Here is a 22,827-nt window from a genome sequence, read left to right on the forward strand (position 1 = left end):
ATATGAACTGCTCAGTAACTTTCTTCCCTGATCGATGTGTTTTTCAGGACTTGGAGACGAAGAAATTGATTGGGACTGGCCGTGAGACGAATGGGATATATCTGCTCGGGGAGAGTTCTCGTCGGGAAGAGTCAGTGGATAAGAAGTCACTTGTTTCTCAGATTGTGAGTCCGGTTATGCTTTAGCATAACCGATTGGGTCATTTGTCTTTCTGGTCCTTAAAGAGTATGTTTCCTACTTTGTTTGAGTCTGTTGAGTTGTCCTAGTTGAAATGTGAAAGTTGTGAGTTTGCTAAGCATTGTAGAAAATCTTATTCATTGAGTAATAAAAGGAGTAATAGTTCTTTTGATATTGTGCATTCTGATGTTTGGGGGCCATATCACATCCTTTCTATGGGTGGGTACAGATATTTTTTTGTTATTTGTTGATGACCATACTAGGTTTTCTTGGGTTTATCTTATGTGCTCACGAGATGAGGTTCCCGCCCTGACCCAAAACTTCCACCAAATGATCCTAACCCAGTTTGATGCCAAGATCAAAGTTTTTAGATCTGATACTGCAAATGAATACTTTGCTAAGCAATTGGCATCTTACCTTCTTAATCATGGGGTTATCCACCAGAGCACTTGCCCTCATACACCTCAGCAGAATGGAGCTGCAGAAATGAAGAATAGGCACATCTTAGAGGTGGCTAGAAGTATTTTGTTTACCTCCAATGTCCTTATTCGCTTCTGGGGTGAATCTATTCTCACAGCGGTATATCTTATTAATAGGGTTCCTCCCCGGGTTCTTGATATGAAATCTCCTTTTTCCCTTCTATACCCAAATGAGGAGTTGTTTACTGTTCCCTTTAAAACATTTGGTTGTACCTGTTTTGTTAAGCTTCTCGGACCCCATCACTCCAAGTTCGAACCAAAGGCCTCCAAATGCATCTTTCTTGGTTATGCACAAACTCAAAAGGTTTATTGCTGCTATGATCCTGTCTCAAGGAAGAAGTTTGTCTCCATGAATGTCACTTTCTTTGAGGAGACACCCTACTATTATCGGGTTTCTCCTCTGGGGGAGAGTAGTGAGAGTGGGGATTTGGTTTTTTTTCTTCAGGGGGAGCGCAGTGAAGGTAGGGCTAATACTTTTGGGGCTGTTCCCTTACCTATTCCATTGGGTGATGAGGGCTGCAATAGTGAGGGTGGTCAGAGGGATCAAGAGTTGAGAGTCTATCACAGGCGATGCAAGCAGGTTAATCCCGGTCATCAGTAGTCCAGGCCAGCTCCAACCTCTTCTACGGCTCCAAGTCCAGGTATTACAGTCCCAGGGCCCACAGAGACTCCTTCCACTGTTGCCACTTCACCTCCTGCAGACGACCTTGACCTTCCCATTGTCGTCCGTAAAGGGAAACGGCATTGTACCACATCTACAGCCCACTGCATTTCCTAGTTTTTATCCTATGATTGCCTATCTCCCTCCTACAGGTCCTATCTTACTTCCGTTGCCAATGTCCCTATTCCAAGAACAGTGCAAGAAGCCCTATCAGTCCCAGAGTGGAAAGGTGCAATGCAAGTTGAAATGGATGCCCTGTTGAAAAATAATACATGGGAGCTAGTCGATCTGCCCAAAGGAAAGAAACCATTTGGATGCAAATGTGTATTTACTGTGAAGCACAATGCGGATGGCTCCATTGAGAGGTACAAAGCTCGGCTAGTTGCAAAAGGGTTCACCTAGACTTATGGTTTAGATTACTTGGAGACCTCTGCCCCGGTAGCCAAGATGACCACCATTCGAGTTCTATTATCTCTTGCAGCAAGCCACACTTGGCCTTTGTAACAAATGGACGTTAAAAATGCTTTTCTGAATGGAGACCTGTAGGAAGAGGTTTACATGCGGTTGCCTCCTGGATTCTATGATATAGAGACAGGTAAGAAGGTCTGTCGGCTCAATAAGGCATTGTATGGTTTGAAGCAGTCACCTAGAGTTTGGTTTGATAGATTCAGACTAGCCCTTGGGAAGTTCGGTTATGTACAAGCCCAGTCATATAATACACTGTTCATCAAGAGGGTGGAGTCCTCTCTGACACTACTTGCAGTATATGTTGATGATATTGTGGTGACAGGAAATGATAGCCACAAGATTGAGTCCCTCAAACAGCTCCTTCATCAAGAGTTTGAGGTGAAAGATCTTGGTGCACTACGGTATTTTTTGGGTATTGAGGTTGCTAGGTCTAAATAGGGGATCTTTGTCTCTCAGAGGAAATATGTTCTAGATCTATTGGCGGTAACTAGAAAGTTAGGTGTCAAGCCCACAGATACACCCATTGAACAAAACCACGGGATTAGTGCAGAGAGTGGGAATCCTCTTGAAGGCAAAGTTATGTTCCAGCGATTAGTGGGAAAGCTCCTATATCTCTGCCTCACTCAGCCAGATATCAGTTATGCAATTAGTGTTGTCAGCTAGTACATGCATTCTTCTAGAACCACGCACCTTCTTGCAGCAGAAAGAATATTAGCCTACTTGAAGAGATGCCCGGGTAGTGGTATACTGTTCAAGAACAATGACCACATGAAGGTGGAGGTCTATACGGATGCGGATTGGGCTGGGAGTGTTGATGACAAAAGGTCTATCTCTGGATATTGTGCCCTTGTGGGAGGTAACCTTGTCTCTTGGAGGAGTAAAAAATAGAGTGTTGTCTCCCGATCTAGTGCTAAAGCTAAATACATGTCAATGGCTAACGGAGTGGCTGAAATTCTATGGCTGAGATCACTACTTGAGGAGTTGGGTATTGAGTATGAGAAGCCCTTGATGCTGTATTGTGATAATCAAGCGGCTATTAATATAGCACACAATCCGGTGCGGCATGACAGAACTAAACATATTGAAGTTGATCGACATTTTGTACGAGAGAGGGTCTCATCACAAGAAGTGTGTCTCCCGTACATCACATCCAACATGCAGCTAGCAGATGTCCTCACCAAAGTTGTACCAAGGAAGAAGCTAGAGGCGGATCTATCCAAGTTGGGAATGATAAACATTTATTCCCAACTTGAGGGGGAGTGTAGAGAACACTGATGTGGGCCCCACAGCTATGGTCCCACTGTGTTTGTAGGGTAGAATGTGTTCTAGTCATCCTAGGGTTAACTGGTAGTCAGTTGGTTATTTCAGTTGTTATTTATTTCAGTTTTATTTTGTTCTATTTGTTATGTAAATACTAAGGGCAGATCTGTCCTTTCCATGTAATGAGCATAACCTATAAATATTAAATAGAACTGGCGGCGGCAGAACATTTCAGATTCTGTCCCTCCTTTCAACCCTTTGTGTTCTACAGTTCTCTTCTCTTTCTCTTCTCTTCTCTACATTTTCCTTCTATTTTCGAACCTGAAATCTATTAGGGTTCAAGGCTGATAGCAGTCTTGAACTTCTACTAAAACATTAGGGTATGTACAATGACAAATATGCCTAATAGAGAATCTGATTATGGGCTGAGGTCGTGATAACAATAAAAATAAAGGATGATAAAAATAAACAAGGCCCAATAACACTTGTCAAGAATAAAAGTGGCTAATATGGGGGAGGTATAATATGGCATGTAAAAACAGTTGGTGAAATTAACCCATTTGGCTATTGCCACCTCATCAGCTTAGTACCTAATGTAGAACCAACTGCTCTTGTATCAATTCAATCTTTGGAAAGGCTTTCCATATCTTTTGGAGGAGTCCACCTGCACCTAGAAAGAACAAAAGATCATTCCCAGATTCTAGCTGATCATTTCAGTCTTATGCCAATTGTCAAAAGCACTATGCACATTTCTAGGACCTTTGGGAATAACAAAGATCCATTATTAAACAAAATTTGTTTTTTTTGGTAAGCCAGTAGATAAGATTTGTTGGAATAAATGTTATAATTTGTCTGATTGTAGAACAAAGAGTACTGTGTTAGTTGATGGGATGAACTTTCCTTCTAGACAATAATGACAACAAACTGCTCTATCTCTGGCTTCCTAATTGGTAATATTGCAAATATATTGATGACTGATAAAGTTGGTTTACAAATACTGCCTGCCCGTAATATGTAGCTACTCATTTTGTGCATAGAGTTTCTATAACAGGTTTTCCAGTTAATACAATGTGATTGGAGGAATTATGATTACCATTTGGAATCTAAGGCAAAAATTGCAATCATATTTTAGTAAGTTATGCCAAAACCATGAAAACAAACATCAGTCTTCCAAAGGGAGTGGTCAAAATGGGCAAAAATGTCAAAATGGGTATTTGAGAAACAAATGGGATGACACATGCATTGCATGTGGTATTAGTACTTAATAGTGGACAGAAAGATAAGAGGTCCACTATTTGTAATTTTTCTGTGTGCATTTGTGAAAGTAGTATAACTACTTTTAAATAGTAATATATGAAATGTATTACTTGAAACATTTTCTGTTGGTTACTGATCACATTTTCTAAATTTACATACTCTATTTTCTGAGTTGGCTGATAATTATCCTTTATGAAAAAGATGATGTACTAATTTTCTATTTAATTTATTAGTGGGGTTTAAAACACAGATCGTGTTTCATGAAGAATCATGATATGATCATCACTCGTCTGGCTTCAGGGTATGCATCTCTAACAAATAAAACTTTTTTAGTATTAACAATTTGTTGTTATGAATATATAGCTGTCATTTGTATGATAAATACAGCACTGTTTGCTGCAGCAGTCAATGGACTATTTAATAGACTACCTTTATTAAAGTTTTTATATGTAATGATCTCCATAACTTATGACCTAAATAACTTTTAAACATTGTTGATTTATTGATCGGTGTATGCCCTTTTTGTTTGTTAGAGTTTATTGTGTGTTCCATTCATTAACTTAAGTAGGAGCAGATATGTAATAGTATATTGATTTAGAAGAGTATAAATACCAGTTCCCTGCTAGGTGACGTTATGCTTTTGACTCCACCAAGCAGATTTCTCTCTGAACCAGATTCACAATTTTTTCCCTGTTAACATCATGTTTTTTTTTTTTTTTATTTCTTATTCATTTCTTTCAATTATCAATAATTCCATATTGCACCACAATGAAAATAAGGCCATCAATATTAATATGGACAAGTCTTCTCTGCCAAAGGGAGGAGTTTTAAGTACAGATTTGGTTGCAACCCGGGGAGGAGGTGAACTGAACTAGTAAAAGGAACTAATCAACCTTGGGCTGTATTGTATCATTCCTGATACCTGTGCATAAGGTATGAGGACTTATTCTTCAATAAAATATTAAGAAAAACAAAATAAAAATAAAAGAGAGAGAAAGAGAGAATCAGCCGCTGGTATCAGAGCATCAGAAGATCAAGGAGAGCATCAACCGCTGGTTGTGACTCACAGACGAACCTGCTGACATCATGTTGGGTAGCTGCCCAACTCAGGTCCTCTTCGAGGGAGGATAACCTCCAGAATAGGGGAGAGTGAGAGTGAAGAAAGAGATCAAATCCTTTTATTATCCCCTTATTGTAAGTACACCTCTGTATTTATATTCAATCTTGCCTTCAATGTAACTGATTTACAGCAGAATTATAACAACTCGCCAACTTGTTTGATTTAGTTTACTCCAACTTGATTCAGTTAACTACAACTGTCTTTGCACTGGCTTCCTTATGCTGAGGTGGCCTTCTTCTCCTTCTAGAACATACCTGTAGTTCCTGTCCCCTTGTGCCTCTAACACATCAACATGCCGCCCTTTAGCCTGTACAATAGGCGGTGTCCATTTGTGGTTTTGATGCCCGTTGATGTGCCTCATTTTTAGAGGAATTTTTATATAGATTTCATGGAGGTTTGAAGCTGTTTTACATTTTTCTTGGATTTTTTCAAATGAAAATTGGCGAAAAATCCAGATCTGGAGTTTAGGGCTTGCATGCTCACATGGTGGGTTGGTTGCTGTTAAATCCACTTGCGTTTGAATCATGGTAAATTTCTATGACTACAGGAAGTAGTCTCAGATTTTTTGCAGCCCTAAAACTTTTTTGGGAATTTTTTTTTCTTTCCCTATTTTGCTGCCAACACCTTCTTTTCCCTTGTTTTATTGTTGTAGCCCATGTTTAACCTTCAGGGGAACGTGTTTGGGTGTTCATCTAGTGTTGGGATACTGTTGTGTTGGTGAGAAAAGTGCTTTTAGAGGGGTGGTAATCGATGGACTCACGCAAAGATGTGCATGCACCTACCTATGTCCTCCCGGGAAGTAATGACAATGTTGGAGGGCAGATTACTACTGTAAAACTTGATGGAACAAATTATCTTGAATGGTCTCAATCAGCTAAGCTTATAATTGGAGGAAGAGGTAACCTTGGATTTATTACTGGTAAGGAAGCTAAGCCGAAGCTTGAAGATCCAAATTATTCCAAATGGGAGCAAGATAATTTGTTGGTTATGTCATGACTTGTATGCTCTATGCAGCCTCACATCACCCACAACTATATGTTCCTTCCAACAGCTAAGGACATTTTGGATAGGTTAACTTCAACTTATTCTCAAGCAAAGAACACTGCTAGAATCTATTAGTTACAAAGAGAAGCATGTAATATGCAATAGGGGGAGAAATCGGTGCCCATGTATTTCTCTTCCTTACAATCAGTTTGGGAAGAAATGGATCATTTAGAAGCTTTGGAGTGGAAGGGTCATGTTGATGTTGAACAATACAGGAAGTGCATTGAGAAAAACTGAGTTTTTGATTTTCTTGTTGGACTGAATGCTGATTATGACTTCACCAGGCAACACATCCTTAGTGCTGATATTTTGTCACTCTCCACAACATATTCTCTTGTGCAGAATGAAGAGAGTTAGAGGATTGCCATGATGCAAGTTCCTATTAGTGAGCACACAACTCTTGTGTCCACAAAACCCAAATATAGTTCTGGTAAAGCTGAAGAGGTAGTTTGTGAATATTGCAAGAAGCCAAAGCACACAAAGGATAGGTGTTGGAAACTAAATCCTCACCTAAAACCTGAGAAGTTTAAAACTAGAAAGATGGTAAATGGTCATGTTGCTACTGTTTGCTGAAATAGGGCTGTCGAATGAGAGAAGAAGAGGAAGAAGAAGAAGAAAAGAAATGAAATGGGCGGCTGAAAAATGCTCAGCCAGCCCTAATCTTCTATATATAAAGACATTACATAATGTTACATAAATAGACAAGAATGGCCCTGATTAGTGATGGGACACCTAGTCAAAATAAACACTAAATAAGATTAGGCCCAGTAACTAAGGCCCAATAACTAATGACTTAAGACCCAACAAAGATAAACATACAAATTAAGACAGTCGAACCAACACTCCCCCTCAAGCTAAGCATGGATGTCAATCATGTTTAACTTGCCAAGTAAGTCCACGAATTTCACTGTAGCTAGCCCTTTAGTCAGAACATCTGCAATCTGCATCTCAGAGGGAGTATAAGGAATGCAGAGTTCTCCTGAGACAATCCTTTCTCTAACAAAGTGACGGTCTATCTCAATATGTTTTGTTCTATCATGTTGCACTGGGTTATTTGCAATGTTGTTTGCTGCCTTGTTGTCACAGTACAACCTGAGAGGGCACTCAATCTTTATTCCAAGTTCACCAAGCAGGATCTTCAGCCATAAGAGTTCAGCAACACCATGAGCCATAGCTCGGTACTCAGCCTCTGCACTAGATGTAGCAACCACATTCTGTTTTTTTACTCCTCCATGTAACTAAATTTCCTCCAACAAAGGTACAATACCCAGAAGTAGACTTCTTGTCCCCAACAGAGCCAACCCAATCTGCATCAGTATATCCTTCAACTTCAATTTTACTGTTTTTCCTGAATAGAATCCCTTTCCCCGGGCAAGACTTCAAATATCTGAGGATCCTTTCCACAGCTTTCATGTGAGGGATTTTAGGAGTGCATGAACTAACTGACATGTACAACATAAGCACTGTCAAGGCGAGTAAGGGACAGGTAAATCAACTTCCCCACCAGCTTTTGGTATCTTTCCTTATCAAGGTACTCCTCTCCTACTGACACCTGTAGACCATGATTCTGTTCTATTAGAGTATCAGCTGGCCTACACCCCATCATGCCTGTCTCTTGAAGAAGATCAAGGATGTATTTCCGCTGACATATATAGATGCCCTCTTTGGATCTTGCAACTTCAATCCCAAGAAAGTATCTCAGTTGGCCCAGATCTTTGATCTCAAATTCAGCAACCAAAAACTCCTTTAGTCTTTTAATCTCTTCCTGATCATCCCCTGTAATTACCATATCATCCACATAGACAATAAGTGCCATAAGTTTGCCATTTCTCTTCCTTATGAATAGGGTATGATCTGCTCCACTTTGAGTGTAACCCCCTTTCTTCATGACTCCACATAGCTTCTCAAACCAAGCTCGAGGGGATTGCTTAAGGCCGTATAGGGCCTTTCTCAGTCTACATACCTTTTTGCCAAAAACATAACCTGGTGGAGGATCCATGAACACCTCTTCATGCAGGTCGCCATTCAAGAAAGCATTCTTCACATCCAACTGATGTAGCTCCCATGAGAAATTTGCAGCTAATGATAATAGAACTCGGATTGTGTTGAGTTTTGCCACCGGAGCAAAGGTTTCTTTGTAGTCAATCCCTTCTTTTTGAGTAAACCCTTTTGCTACCAGTCTAGCCTCGTACCTCTCAATGGACCCGTCCTCCCTATGCTTCATAGTGAACACCCACTTGCATCCAACAATACCTTTCCCTTCTGGTAGATCCACTAATTCCCAAGTCCTTGCTTTCATTAAGGCTTTCATTTCTTCATCCATAGCCTCTTTCCATTTTGGGTTAGATACTGCCTTAGTATACCTGGTAGGAACATGCACAGAAGATAGAGCAGACACAAAAGAACAATAACGAGGAGACAACTGTGAGTGAGACACAAAATCAGCAATGGGGTATCTGATAGTACAAGAACGAGTAGACTTACGAAGGGCAATAGGAAGATCTAAGTCAGAGGAACTAATAGGATTACCTTGAGTTTTTGAGACAGGTTGATCCGAGTCCAATTGGTCGCTGTCATGAGTTAGATGACCCTTCTTCCTTCTGTTGTAGGTGATTCTGATATCTCTTTGTAGCCTGCTGGAGTCTTCAGTAATATTTGCAACATCACTAGTAGTAGCTGGTACAATGGGAGCCTCACTAGATTCACCCGGGATACCACAACTAGGTGGATTAGGAGGAGAAGATGGAAGGCCTGAGGTCGAGAGAGGTACAAAGAATGAGGGAACAGAAGAATCCTCTTCCATCCCACTAGTCTCCCCCTGAAGAGGATTCTGGGAATAGTGAAAATAGGATTGAGACTCAAAGAATACCACATCCTTTGTGACATATTTTTTCTTGGTGACTGGATCATAACACTTGTATCCTTTCTGAGTAGGGGAGTACCCCAAAAAGATTCCCTTTGTAGCCCTAGGATCCAATTTGCTCTTCTTCGGATCCTTGACATGTATAAAGCATACACAACCAAAGACTCTCGGTGGAAGAGAAAAGTCAGGAAGATGAGGACAAAGAACAGAGAAAGGAGTTTTCATCCCCAATTACCTTGGATGGCATTCGATTTATCAGATATGATGCAGTAAGGATTGCTTGAGACCAATAGCTTTTTGGAACTTTGTGCTGAAATAGTAAGGCTTGAGCAGTCTCCAATAGGTGCCTATTCTTGCGCTCAACAACCCCATTCTGTTGGGGGGTACTAGCACAAGATGGCTAATGAATCATTCCAGCATCCTCCATAAACAGATTCAAGGACCTTTCAAAGTATTCTGCAGCATTATCTGACCTGAATTGTTTGACCTTCGTACCAAATTGTGTTTCAATCATTTTGCAAATGTCATGGTTACCCGCGGCACTTCTTCTCGTGCTTTTAATAAGTAGATCCATGTTCATCGAGAATAGTGATCAATAAAACTGATAAAGTATCGAAAGCCATCAATAGAAATAATAGGAGAGGGGCCCCAAACATCAAAGTGGACTAAGTCAAAAGAAGCTCGAATTTCATTACTTGAAGTTGAATAAACAGTTCTACATTGCTTTGATAGTTGACAGACTTCACAAACTAACTCTTGACTTGAAATATCTTTGAATATTTCTGGAAACAACACTTCCAATGATGAAAAAGGTAAATGACCTAGCCTAGCATGCCATAGATGTAACTTAGCTATTGACTCCACATTGGACTGACTACAAGTAGCAGATGTTTGCAAGGCCGAACTGATGTCTGCATCAAGGTAGTAGAGACCTCCACACTCATGATCGCTCCCAATCATTCTCTTCGTCAATCTGTCCTGAAAGACACAATGGGTAGGAAAAAAGGTTTTGCTACAAATCAAATTTTTGGTAAGCTTTGAAACAGATAAGAGATTTGAAGAAAGATTGGGAACATGCAAGACAAATTTTAGTGAGAGGTCCTTGCTTAGGTCAACCACTCCCTTCCTAGAGATGGTAGAGAGAGAACCATTAGCAGCCCTCATTTTATCTTGGCCAGACATTAAATGATAGGAAGAAAATAGAGAAGACATGTGTGTCATGTGGTCAGTTGCACCAGAATCAATAATCCAAGAGGCAGGATCAATAGAACTAGTTGCACTAAAGGCGGAGACAATACCTGATCTGGCAAGGGAGGATGATGGAAGAGAATTGGTCCTTTGACGGGCTAGGGCCCGGCTAAGTACCTCTACCTCATCGGCAGTAAAACCCAAGGACCCGGTTCGAGGGGAATTAGAAGTTTCTCCCATGGAAGAGGAAGTAACTGTAGATGAGTGTTTTGAACCATCATCACTTTGACCCGTAGCCAAATTCACACTTGCAGATTGACCCTTCAGATGCTTCTTGTCTTTCCTCAATGCAGCTGGCTTTAGATGCGGATGGAGAGCCCAACAGGTCTCTTTCACATGCCTTTCCCCTCCACAGTGGGTGCACTTCAGATGTCTCTTGTCAGAGTACCTGTTTCCCCTTTGATTTGTAGAGATAAGGGCTGAATGCTCCACAGTCTGTTCAGCTAGTTTTGTTTGAGTGTCAACCTGCATCTCTTTCCTTCTCACCTTTTCATTCCTCACAAGGTAGTAAACATGATGTAAGTCTGGCATTTCATCCCTTCCCAGAATTTGGGATCTTATGCTCTCATATATAGGATCTAGGCCAGCCAGAAACTTAAATGCTCTACCCTCTTCAATTTGTTTTTCATGCTTTTCTTTGTCTCCGACACTCTCCCAATCAATAATAAGGTTGTGGTCTAACTCTTCCCATAGTCCTTCTAGTGTAGCAAAATATGTTGCAACACTCATATCTCCTTGCCTCAAGGCAGCAATGTCTTGATTCAGTCTGTAAACTCTGGCAATATTCTTTTTCTGTCCATAGGTTTTAGAAACCTTTTCCCATATCTTGGCAACCGTGGAGAAATGTTGAACAGTCCTAGCTACTCTTGGAGTCATTGAGGCAAGTAGCCAGGACATAACTGTAGCATTCTCTTTGCGCCAAGCTGCATATTCAGCACTCCCCATTCCTTCTTCTGCCCGTCCAAGTAACCAGTGAGTTCACGGGATGTGATGAAAAGCATGGCTGAGACAGACCATTCCCTGAAGTTGTACTCATCCAACAACACACTTGTGATCTGTAGGCTGTGCAGATTTGGATTCTCTAGATTAGGAGACCTCCCACAAGCCATAACATCTCTAGAGGACACTTCCCTGGATATGGAAGACATCTTCACTTACTTGTAAATGTCAAGACTGTAACCGCAATATATAGAGAACTGTTTCACACTTACGGAACTTGTTGCACTGTAAACTCAGTCCTGAGAACCAGACACAGAGCTGAAACACCGAGTACTACACTGCACACTGTGCCCTAATTACTACTGTGTTCTAAATACTGCTGCTGTAGCCTGCAACTTGCTGTGATGGCTTCTACTGTATGCTAAGCACTGCTATCGCAGGTTATAACCTCACCCACGAACAGTTCTAGGACTACTGAGATCAATCCTTCCGTCTAGATCTGTTCTACACAGATCTATCTTAGCCGAATGGCTACAGTCTGCTGTACTGCATCTATTAGGGCATCAACCTCTGGGTCTAACTCCCCTTGGGCTCTACAACCAAGGGAAACCCTAGATGTAGGTCTAGCTGTGTTCTACGACCAACCCTAGGGTTTCTTTGCAGCAACCAACAAGAAAGATGGAAGAGTTACCTGCGAGTAGAAGAAGATGCGGCTGCTGTAACTAGTCAAAAGATCAGTGCTCTGATACCATGTTTGCTAAAATAGGGCTGTCGAATGAGAGAAGAAGAGGAAGAAGAAGAAGAAGAAAAGAAATGAAATGGGTGGCTGAAAAATGCTCAGCCAGCCCTAATCTATTATATATAAGGACATTACATAATGTTACATAAATAGACAAGAATGCCCCTGATTAGTGATGGGACACCTAGTCAAAATAAACACTAAATAAGATTAGGCCTAATAACTAATGACTTAAGACCCAACAAAGATAAACATACAAATTAAGACAGCCGAACCAACAGCTACAACTAGTCATGATTCTCAGACTCACATGCTTGAGGGAAATTCTTCTTCTCAAGCATCTACTCATGACACTTTGATGTGATGGAAAAATTGAGAAGCATCTTACTCCATATTGAAAAGAGTGGGTTGCCTACATTTGCTGGTTCACATACACCTTATGCCTTTGCAAAATCAGGTACTTAACTTGCGTGTCATGCCTCATCCTCTAGCTCTTGGATAATTGACACAGGAGCCAGCGATAATATGACTGGTATCCTTTCCTACTTTACCACTTACAAACTTATTTTAGGGAAAGGTAAGATTGCAATTGCTGATGGATCTCAAACCCCAATCTCGGGTTTGGGTGAAGTTAAATTTACCAACAACCTTTCTCTGAAATCTGTTCTCCATGTCCCACAACTGCATAGAAATCTCTCATCTGTTAGCTCACTTACAAAGTCTCATAACTGTTTTGTAACCTTATTTCCATCTTATTGTGTCTTTTAGGATCAGAGTACGAGGAAGACAATTGGTTGTGGACATGAAGCTGATGGAGTTTATCTTCTTGATCAGTCTCCAAAATTAGGGTTAATGTGTCGGTCTAAGTCTTGCCATGATGAGAAACTAAGTCAAATGAAATTGTGGCATCATTGTCTTGGGCATGTGTCTTTTGGTTCATTGAAGTTTTTGTTTCCTAGATTGTTTGAGTCCTTGTCTAGTTCTGGTCTACAATGTGAAGTCTGTCAACTATCAAAGCAATGTAGAACTACATATTTTGCAAGTAGCAAGAGAAGTAATGTTGCTTTTCATTTAATACATACTGATGTTTGGGGGCCTTATTCTATTCCATGTATGGGTGGTTATAAATACTAAATTCTCTTTGTTGATGACTACTCGCAATATACCTAGTTGTATTTGATGAAAAGCCAAGATGAAGTTCCTTCAATTATAAAAGGCTTTTTCCGTATGGTGGAGACATAGTTTTGAAAGAAGATTAAGATTATCAGATCTAACAATGCCAAGGAATACTTTGAGAAGCACTTACAAACATTCCTTAAAGAGAAAGGAGCAATTCACTAGAGTTCCTATCCTCATACTCCCCAACAAAATGGGGTCTTAGAAAGGAAAAAACAGACATGTGGTTGAAGTTGCCAGGGGATTGTTATTCCAGATGCATGTCCCAACTTGGTTTTGGGGGGATGTTGCATAAACATATGTATATCTTATTAATAAACTTCCTTCGTGGACCCTTCATCTCCAGTCTCCTCATCGACTTCTTTTTCCTGATGAGGATACCTTCCATCTTCCTCCTAAGGTCTTTGGGTGTGTCTGCTTCCTCCATGACATGAGTCCTTTTAGTTTGAAATTTGATCCAAAGTCTATCAAATGTGTCTTCTTGGGATATTCTTCAGTCCAAAAAGGGTACCGTTGTTATGACCTGTGCTTTGGAAAAAGGCACGTGTCCAAAGATTTCACATTCTTTGAGTCTATTCCCTTCTTCTTAGTGAAGATCAGACTCCTTTTTGTATGCCGATTCTTGCTTCGGTTGTAACTGGTGTTGTCAATCCTTCTCCATTTTCCTCGTCCTCCCTGTGGTGTCTGTAATACTCCTCCCGTGCCTCCTCCTCTATCTCTTCCTATTCCTCGATCTCGACAGTAGTGTTTCGTCAGATGGAAAAAGAGGATGACTCCAGGGGTTGAATGTCCATTACAATCTGGCTTCCCGGACTCGGCTAATTTTGATTCTGAACCTCCTCCTATTTCTGATGCTTGTGTTGAACCTATTACTGAACCTCCTATTGTGGTTTCTGACCTTAAACTTCCTATTACAGTTTGTAAAGCAAAAAGGGCATGTGCTAAATATCCCTTATCAAATTATGTCTCTTATGATACCTTATTTCCCTCTTATTGTGCCTATCATGTCTTCCATTTCTTCTACTTTTATCCCTCATAGTGTTACTGAGGCAGTGCAGTTCCTTCATTGGATGGTTATGTATTTTATGATACCTTATTTCCCTCTTATTGTGCCTATTATCTTTTCCATTCCTTCTATTTTTATCCCTCATAGTGTTACTGAGGCAGTGCAGTTCCTTCATTGGATGGATGCTATGAACTAGGAAATGGAGGTGCTTGAGAAAAATCAGACATGGGAAATTATTTCTCTTATAGTGGGCAAAGTTCCTATTGGATGTAAGTGGGTTTACATAGTGAAGCATAAAGCCGATGGCTCAATTGAAAGGTATAAAGCTTGGCTTGTGGCAAAAGGGTACACTCAGTCTTATGGCATTGATTATTAGGAAACCTTTGCTCTAGTAGCCAAGATGAATTCAAATTAAATTATCATGTCTCTTGTTGTCCATTGTTCTCAGCCCTTGTATCAAATTGATGTTAAGAATGGCTTCCTTAATGGTGACCTTCAAGAAGAAGTTTACATGGAACTTCCTCCTAGAGTGAACATCCCTAGGAGTGAAGGAAAGGTTTGTCGTTTGATAGATTCAGAAAAGCTATCTTAAAAATTGGCTTCTCTCAATCTTAAGTTGACTATACCTTGTTTATTAGGAGAGCAAATGGAAAAGTGACTATGTTGATAGTATATGTTGATAATATTGTTATCATAGGGGATGATATCGCTAGAATTGCTGAACTAAAGTCCTTTCCTGCTATTGAATTTGAAATTAAGGATCTTGGAAATCTCCGGTATTTCCTAGGGATTGAGGTCACAAGGTCAAAGAGGGGCATTTATATTTCTCAGAGGAAATATGTCCTTGATCTGCTTTAGGAAGTAGGAAATTGGATTGTAAACCAGCTGAAACCCCAATTGATCCCAATCATAAGTTGGGAGTTGATGATGAAGATGTCCTTCCTAACAAAGTTGTGTATCAAAGACTTGTTAGTCACCTTCTATACTTGTGTTTGACTAGATCAGATATATCATATGATGTGGGTGTGGGTTAGCAAATATATGCACAAGCCTAGATCATCTCATATGCAAGTAGTGAATAGAATACTTGTTGTCTAATTGAAGGGATGTTGTATTCTAATCATGGGCGTCTAGGTGGTAATGTTGTATCATGTAGAAGTAAGAAACAATCAGTCGTGGCTCGATCTAGTGTAGAGGTAGAGTACAGAGCTATGGCTCATGGAGTTTCAGAATTGTTATGGTTGAAAAACTTGTTGACAAAAATGGGAGTGCAAATTGATACTCCAATGATATTATATTGTGACAATCAATCTGCCATAAACCTAGCCCACAATCCTGTTCAACATGATCGCACAAAGCATATAGAGGTTGATCGACATTTCATTAGAGAAAGAGTTGCCAGTGGAGAGATTTGTTTACCTTTCGTGAAGTCTGAAAATCAATTGGTTGATTGTCTTACTAAAGGTGTCTCCAAATCAAAGCTCGACAACAATTTGAACAAGTTGGGCATGACAAGTATCTATGCTTAGCTTGAGGGGGAGTGTTGAGAGTGTAAGTGCATTTATGTCCTTTCATGTTTTTTTGTATTTGGGCGCCTATTCGAGGACCTATTTTTAATTTTCTTCAAAGTGTTAAGTAAAATATTTCAAGGTGTGAACAGTAACACACCATAGACTCTCAACAGAACCTCTTCTTCTTCTTCTCTTTTTTTATTTCTGAATACTTTAACTTTGGCATTGAAGTTGCTCAGTTTGGTAAAAGCATTTTTATTTTCCAAGGGAAATATATCCTTGATCTATTGAAGGTTACTGGGTAGTTGGGATGTAAACCAGTTGAGACTGATGTGCATCCAAGTAATAAACTTGGAAAATGTGAAGGTGAAGTGAAGCAGTTTCAGATGTTCATCAATGTCAGGGACTTATTGGGAGACTTGTATATCTTTCCATGACTAGACCAGATATTGCATTTGTTGTGAGTATTTTGAGTCAGTTTATGCACTCACCTAGGCCTTCCCACTTTAAGGTAGTCGAAGGTGTTCTTTCCAACTTAAAAAGGCACCTTGGTAGAGATCTTCTCTTCACTAAACAAGGCCATACCAAGGTCAAAGGTTATAGTGATGCTGAATAGGCTGGTCCTGTTGATCATAGGTGATCCACCGTTGGTTTTTGCACCTTTGTAGGAGGAAATTTGGTCTCTTGGAGAAGTAAGAAGCAGTCTATGGTTGCAAAGTCAGGTACAAAAGCGGAGTATATGGGTGTTTGCTTATTCTAGTTTTTCTCCTTTCTCTTAACTTCTCTGTTTCTCTCGATTGAAACATAGTTGACAACTTGGTATGATAGCAAGATCTTGGTCACAGAAGGGGAAGAACTGTTTTCTTGATTCATGGGTGACTTCATAATGGTCACTAGATGATGTAAATGAACTCAGATCTGTATGGCTAAAATACCCAGACAGAAGGCTTCTCTTCCAATAGAATGAGTACCTTCTTTGTGGTTATATTGAACATTTTCTATCATTTTTTGGAAGGATCTAGCCTGACTTTTCCGTAGAAAGTGAAAAAATAAAAATCAAATCACATGTATCTGGTTGTCATGTGTGCACAGGAAGTTATTGGCATGTGGTTTTCTAGATTCTATTCCACTATATATCTTTCAATAGATATGGATTGGTTATCCATTCATAAATTCTCTTCTACTCCTAAATTCATGCTTGATTAAGAGAAAGAAGCTTTAATGCTGACTAGGTTGATATTAGATACAAAGAGAGAATTGGTAAGAGAAAGAAGCAAGAAGTAAGGAGATTAAGGAGGAGGGAAGGAAATAGTAACTGTCAGAACAACAGGAATGTTTTCTCAGTTTTTGAAATAAATATTTTGTACTTTTTGGGGTGGGTGAGTTAAAAATGAAGATTTTCTACCAAAAAGAAAGTAGGCAATGCATGTATTTTTTGAACCATTTATTATTTTCTGAACCAAAAAGAAATGGTTTCCTCTTTGACTTGCACAACATCTATTTTTTGAACCATTTATTATTTTTACTATCAAGTATTATTATTCTTAATAAATATATGCAGGATTTTTATGATTTGTATGGGTTTTTAATAAGCATCTTAATTTTCCATTTGGTACATGCAGGCTAGTTGTTCAGTTTTGGTGTAGTTACAACACTGTACCCCTAAACGTTATCATTACACAGGTTTGTATACATAACATACTTTGCAAGTTAAAGAGTTCTTTCCATTATGATGCTATTTTTTGTTGAGTGCATAAACATATTGATCCATTAGAAATGCTATTTTACAAATGAAATAAGTAACCCACTTTCAAATGGAATTAAATCATCTGTAAACTTCAGGTTGACATTATTTTAACTGAATATTTTTACAACATAGAGGTAGCTTGATGAAGAAATGACATAGGTATGAGAGTTCTCATTTAGTCTTGATATTTCATTTTGTATTCCATCCATCAAGAAGTGAAGATAAATATAATAAGTGTCAATCTTCTAGGTTGAGAGAACGCCAAGAGTTTCAGGGGTGTCAAACAGAATGGTTGACCCCCACCCCCAAAGAGTCTATATATCTTATTATTTATAAGTTACAAAGAGGACCTTGAAGGGATAAAGATAAAAAAATAATAATTACAAAGATGTCCTTGGAGGGCTGAAAGATAAGAAAGAAATGAATGCTATGGAACAACAGAGACCATAGAACAACATTACATCAAGTATCTCTACACTCCCCCTCAAACTGATACTGAAACATAAGCATCAGTTTGCCCACAAGAAATAGATGTCTAGACCTCGTCATAGGCTTCGTGGGAATGTCAGCAATCTATAAGTTGGAAGCTATATGAGGAAGGGAAATAGAGCCAACAAGAAATAGATCCCTAATGAAGTGACAGTCCAACAAGAAATAGGCTTCGTCCCTGTAGGTTTTCAAGACTGCTATTCAGTCTTGATCACTAAGAGATTTTAGGTTCAATGAGAAGAGAAAGTGAAGAAGATGTAGAAGAAAGAGTGATGGAAGAGCAATAGAACACAGATTTTGAGGAGAAGAACATAATGTCAATCATTCTGCTGCCGCCACTTTAAGTTAATATATATAGGTTATGCTAGTTACATGAAATGACATATCTGCCCTTGGTGTTTACATCATAACTGTGACTAGATAACAACCAATATAAAACTGAAACTAGAAATAACAAAACAACAAAATAACCACAGCTGTGACTAGATACATTCTACCCTACGGACAGAGTGGTACCACAGCTGTGGGGCCCACATCAATGTTCTCTACACTCCCCCTCAAGTTGGGAGTATATGTTCATCATTCCCAACTTGGATAGATCCGCCTCTAGCTTCTTTCTTGATACGACTTTAGTAAGAATGTCGGCTAGTTGCATACTGGATGTGATGTAAGGGAGGCATACTTCTTGAGATGAGACCCTCTCTCGCACAAAATGGCGGTCAACTTCAATGTGTTTGGTTCTGTCATGCTGTACTGGATTATGTGCTATATTAATGGCGGCTTGATTATCACAGTACAGCATCAGGGGTTTCTTATACTCAATACCCAACTCCTCAAGTAGAGATCTTAGCCATAGGATTTCAGCCACTCCATTGGCCATGGACCTGTATTCTGCTTCAGCACTTGACCGGGAGACCACATTTTGTTTCTTACTTCTCCAGGAGACAAGGTTTCCTCCCACAAGGACACAATATCCCGAGGTAGACCTTCTGTCATCAACACTCCCAGCCCAATCTGCATCAGTATAAACCTCCACCTTCATGTGATTGTTGTTCTTGAAAAGTATACCCCTACCTGGGCATCTCTTCAAGTAGGCTAATATTCTTTTTGCCGCAAGAAGATGTGTGGTTCTAGGAGAATGCATGTACTGACTGACAACACTAACAACATAAGTAATATCTGGCCGAGTGAGGCAGAGATATAGGAGCTTTCCTACCAGTTGCTGGAACATAACTTTGTCTTCAAGAAGCTCCCCACTCTCGGCACTAATCCTGTGATTCTGTTCAATTGGTGTATCTGCAGGCTTGACACCTAACTTTCCAGTTTCTACCAACAGGTCTAGGACATATTTCCTCTGAGATATAAAGATCCCCTGTTTGGATCTAGCAACCTCAATACCCAAAAAATACCGGAGTACACCAAGGTCCTTCACCTCAAATTCTTGGTGAAGAAGCTGTTTAAGAGACTCAATCTCATGGCTATCATTCCCTGTGACCATAATATCATCAACATATACTGCCAACAGTGTCAAAGAGGACTCCACCCTCTTGATGAATAGGGTATGATCTGACTGGGCCTGTACATATCCAAACTTCACAAGTGCTAGTCTGAATCTATCGAACCAAGCCCTAGGTGACTGTTTCAAACCATACAAAGCCTTGTTGAGCCGGCAGACCTTCTTACCTACTTCTGCATCATAGAATCCAGGAGGCAAACGCATGTAAACTTCTTCCTGCAGATCTCCATTCAGAAAGGCATTTTTCACGTTCATTTGGTATAAAGGCCAAGTGTGACTTGCTGCAAGGGACAAGAGAACTCGAATAGTAGTCATCTTGGCTACCGGTGCAAATGTCTCCAAATAATCTATGCCATAAGTCTGTGTAAACCCTCTTGCAACTAGCCGAGCTTTATACCTCTCAATAGATCCATCTGCATTATGCTTCACCGTAAATACCCATCTGCACCCAACTGGTTTCTTTCCTTTTGGCAAATCAACTACCTCCCAGGTGTTGTTCTTCAACAGAGCATCCATCTCAACTTGCATTGCATCTTTCCATTCAGGGATGGATAGGGCTTCTTGCACTGTTCTTGGAATAGGGACATTGGAAATGGAGCTAAGGTAGGACCTGTAGGTAGGAGATAGGCGATCATAGGATAAAAAATGGGAAATACAATGGGCTGTGGATGTGGTACAATGTTGTTTCCCTTTACGGACTGCAATTGGAAGGTCAAGATCATTTGTAGGGGAAGTCTCTGTGGGCTCTGGGACTGAAGTATCTGGACCTGGAGCTGCAGATGAGATTGGAGCTGGTCTGGACTGCTGATGATCAGGATCAACCTGCCTGCACCGCCTGTGATAAACCCTCAACTCCTGATCCCTCTGACCACCCTCACCATTGTAGCTTTCCCTCATCTCCTGATCCCTCTGACCACCCTCACCATTGCAGTTCTCATCACCCAATGGAATAGGTAAAGGAACTGCCCCATTCTCACTGCTCTCCCCCTGAAGACAAGAACTCAAACCCCCACTCTCACTATTCTCCCCCTGAGGGGCAACCCGAGGATAATAGGGTGTCCCCTCAAAGAAAGTGACATCCATGGAGACAAACTTCCTCCCGGAGACAGGATCATAACAACAATAACCCTTTTGAGTTTGTGCATAACCAAGGAAGATGCATTTGGAGGCTTTGGGTTCGAACTTGGAGGGATGGGGTCCGAGAAGCTGAACAAAGCAAGTGCAACCGAATGTCTTAAGGGGAATAGAAAACAAATCCTCACGTGGGTGTAGAAGCGAAAAAGGAGATCGCATATCAAGGACCCTGGAAGGGACCCGATTAATAAGGTATACCGCCGTGAGGATAGCGTCCCCCCAGAAGCGAATAGGGACATCAGAAGTAAATATGAGGCTTCTAGCCACTTCCAAAATGTGCCTATTCTTCCTCTCGGCAACTCCATTCTGCTGAGGTGTATGAGGGCAAGAGCTCTGGTGGATAACCCCATGATGAAGAAGATAAGATGTCAATGATTTAGCAAAGTATTCCTTTGCGTTATCAGATCGGAGAACTTTGATCTTGGCATCAAATTGGGTTAGGATCATTTGGTGAAAATTTTGGGTCAGGGAAGGTACCTCATCTCGTGAACGCATGAGATAAACCCAAGAAAAGCAGGTATGGTCATCAACAAATAACAAAAAATATCTGTACCCACCCATGGAAGGGATATGATAAGGCCCCCAAACGTCAGTATGCACAATATCAAAAAAATTATCACTCCTTTTATTATTCAATAAATAAGGCTTTCTACAATGCTTAGCAAACTCACAACTTTCACACTGTAGCTGAGACAACTCAATAGACTCAAATAAAGTAGGAAACAAACTCTGTAAAGATCGAAAAGACAAATGACCTAATCGGTTATGCCAAAGCATAACCGGACTCACACTCTTAGAAACAAAAGACAACTTCTCTACTGACTCTCCCTGACGAAACCGCTCCCCGAGCAGATAGATCCCATTCGTCTCACGGCCAGTCCCAATCACCTTCTGCGTCTCCAAGTCCTGAAAAACACATCGGTCAGGGAAGAAGGTTACTGAGCAGTTCATATGCTTGGTAATACTACTGACTGAAAGAAGGTTAGTATCAAGCTTAGGAACATGCAAAACATATGATAAGGAGATAGTATCTGAAAGCTTGATGTCACCCTTCCCAGAAATAGGAACCAAGGAGCCATCAGCAATAGATACCTTATCCCTACCAGAAGACAAATGGTAAGTAGTAAACAGTGAAGACAAGCTAGTCATGTGATCAAATGCACCTGAGTCTATCACCCAACAAGGTTAAGTAGTACCCGGAGCTGAGGCATGATAGGCTGAAGCTCGAGTACCTGAATGGGCGAAGGCAGGTGTGACAGGGGCTGATGGAGGCTGCGGTGGCTGAGCTGAATTTCCAACCTCCTTTTCTAGCTGTATTAGGGCAGCCCGAACTGCAGCTAAGGTCTCCAAAGATGTTCCTTTTGTGCCAGATGAGGATGCTGAATCAATGTTCATGGCTACATGAGCAATGCCCTTCTTGTTTCTTAACTTCGCAGTAACCAAGTGGGGATGCAGTTTCCAACATGTCTCTTTTGTATGTTTGGGCTTCTTACAATGTTCACATACTACATCCTTCTTGTCTTCCTTCCTCCTGTCCTTCTCTGAATCACCCCCTGATTTGGGTGTAGCCGCTGCAAAGGCGATATGGGTTGCATCATAACCTTCCTTCTGGTTTCTTCACTATGTACAAATGAGTAAGCCTGAGAGAGAGTCACATTGTCTCTAGTCAAAATCTGCTGCCTCACAATATCATATTCTGAGTTCAGTCCCGCCAGGAACTCAAACACTCTGTTTGTCTCGATGTGCTTTCTATGGGTCTGAGCATCTTTGGGACTCTCCCACTCAAGAGTCTCTAAGTGATCAATCTCATGCCACAAGGACTTCAAAGTAGAGAAGTAGACCGATACCGGTTTCTCTCCTTGTTTAAGGGTGTTCACTTCACATTTCAATTCGTATGCTCTGGCAACATTAAGGGGTTGGGAGTAAGTTTCTTTCATAACATCCCATATCTCCTTAGCTGTTTTTGCCCACAAATAATTCCGATTAATATGAG

The 22,827-nt window shown here is 40.5% G+C and overlaps 1 protein-coding gene across 5 annotated transcripts in view; it reads left to right on the top strand.

Annotated features, from left to right (window-relative positions):
* Window positions 1-22,827, top strand: part of MLO4 (Seven transmembrane MLO family protein) — a 119,907-nt gene that overhangs the window by 80,444 nt on the left and 16,636 nt on the right. For all 5 annotated transcript variants that reach the window (XM_088942812.1, XM_088942813.1, XM_088942815.1 and 2 more), the window contains 2 exons: window positions 4,536-4,603; window positions 17,571-17,631. In XM_088942812.1, the coding sequence (XP_088798938.1) occupies window positions 4,536-4,603; window positions 17,571-17,631 (129 nt within the window). The remainder of the gene's footprint in view (window positions 1-4,535; window positions 4,604-17,570; window positions 17,632-22,827) is intronic.

This window comes from Nelumbo lutea, chromosome 5, assembly GCF_056320005.1.
Source record: "Nelumbo lutea isolate HS-2025 chromosome 5, American lotus-T2T, whole genome shotgun sequence".
NCBI lineage: Eukaryota > Viridiplantae > Streptophyta > Magnoliopsida > Proteales > Nelumbonaceae > Nelumbo > Nelumbo lutea.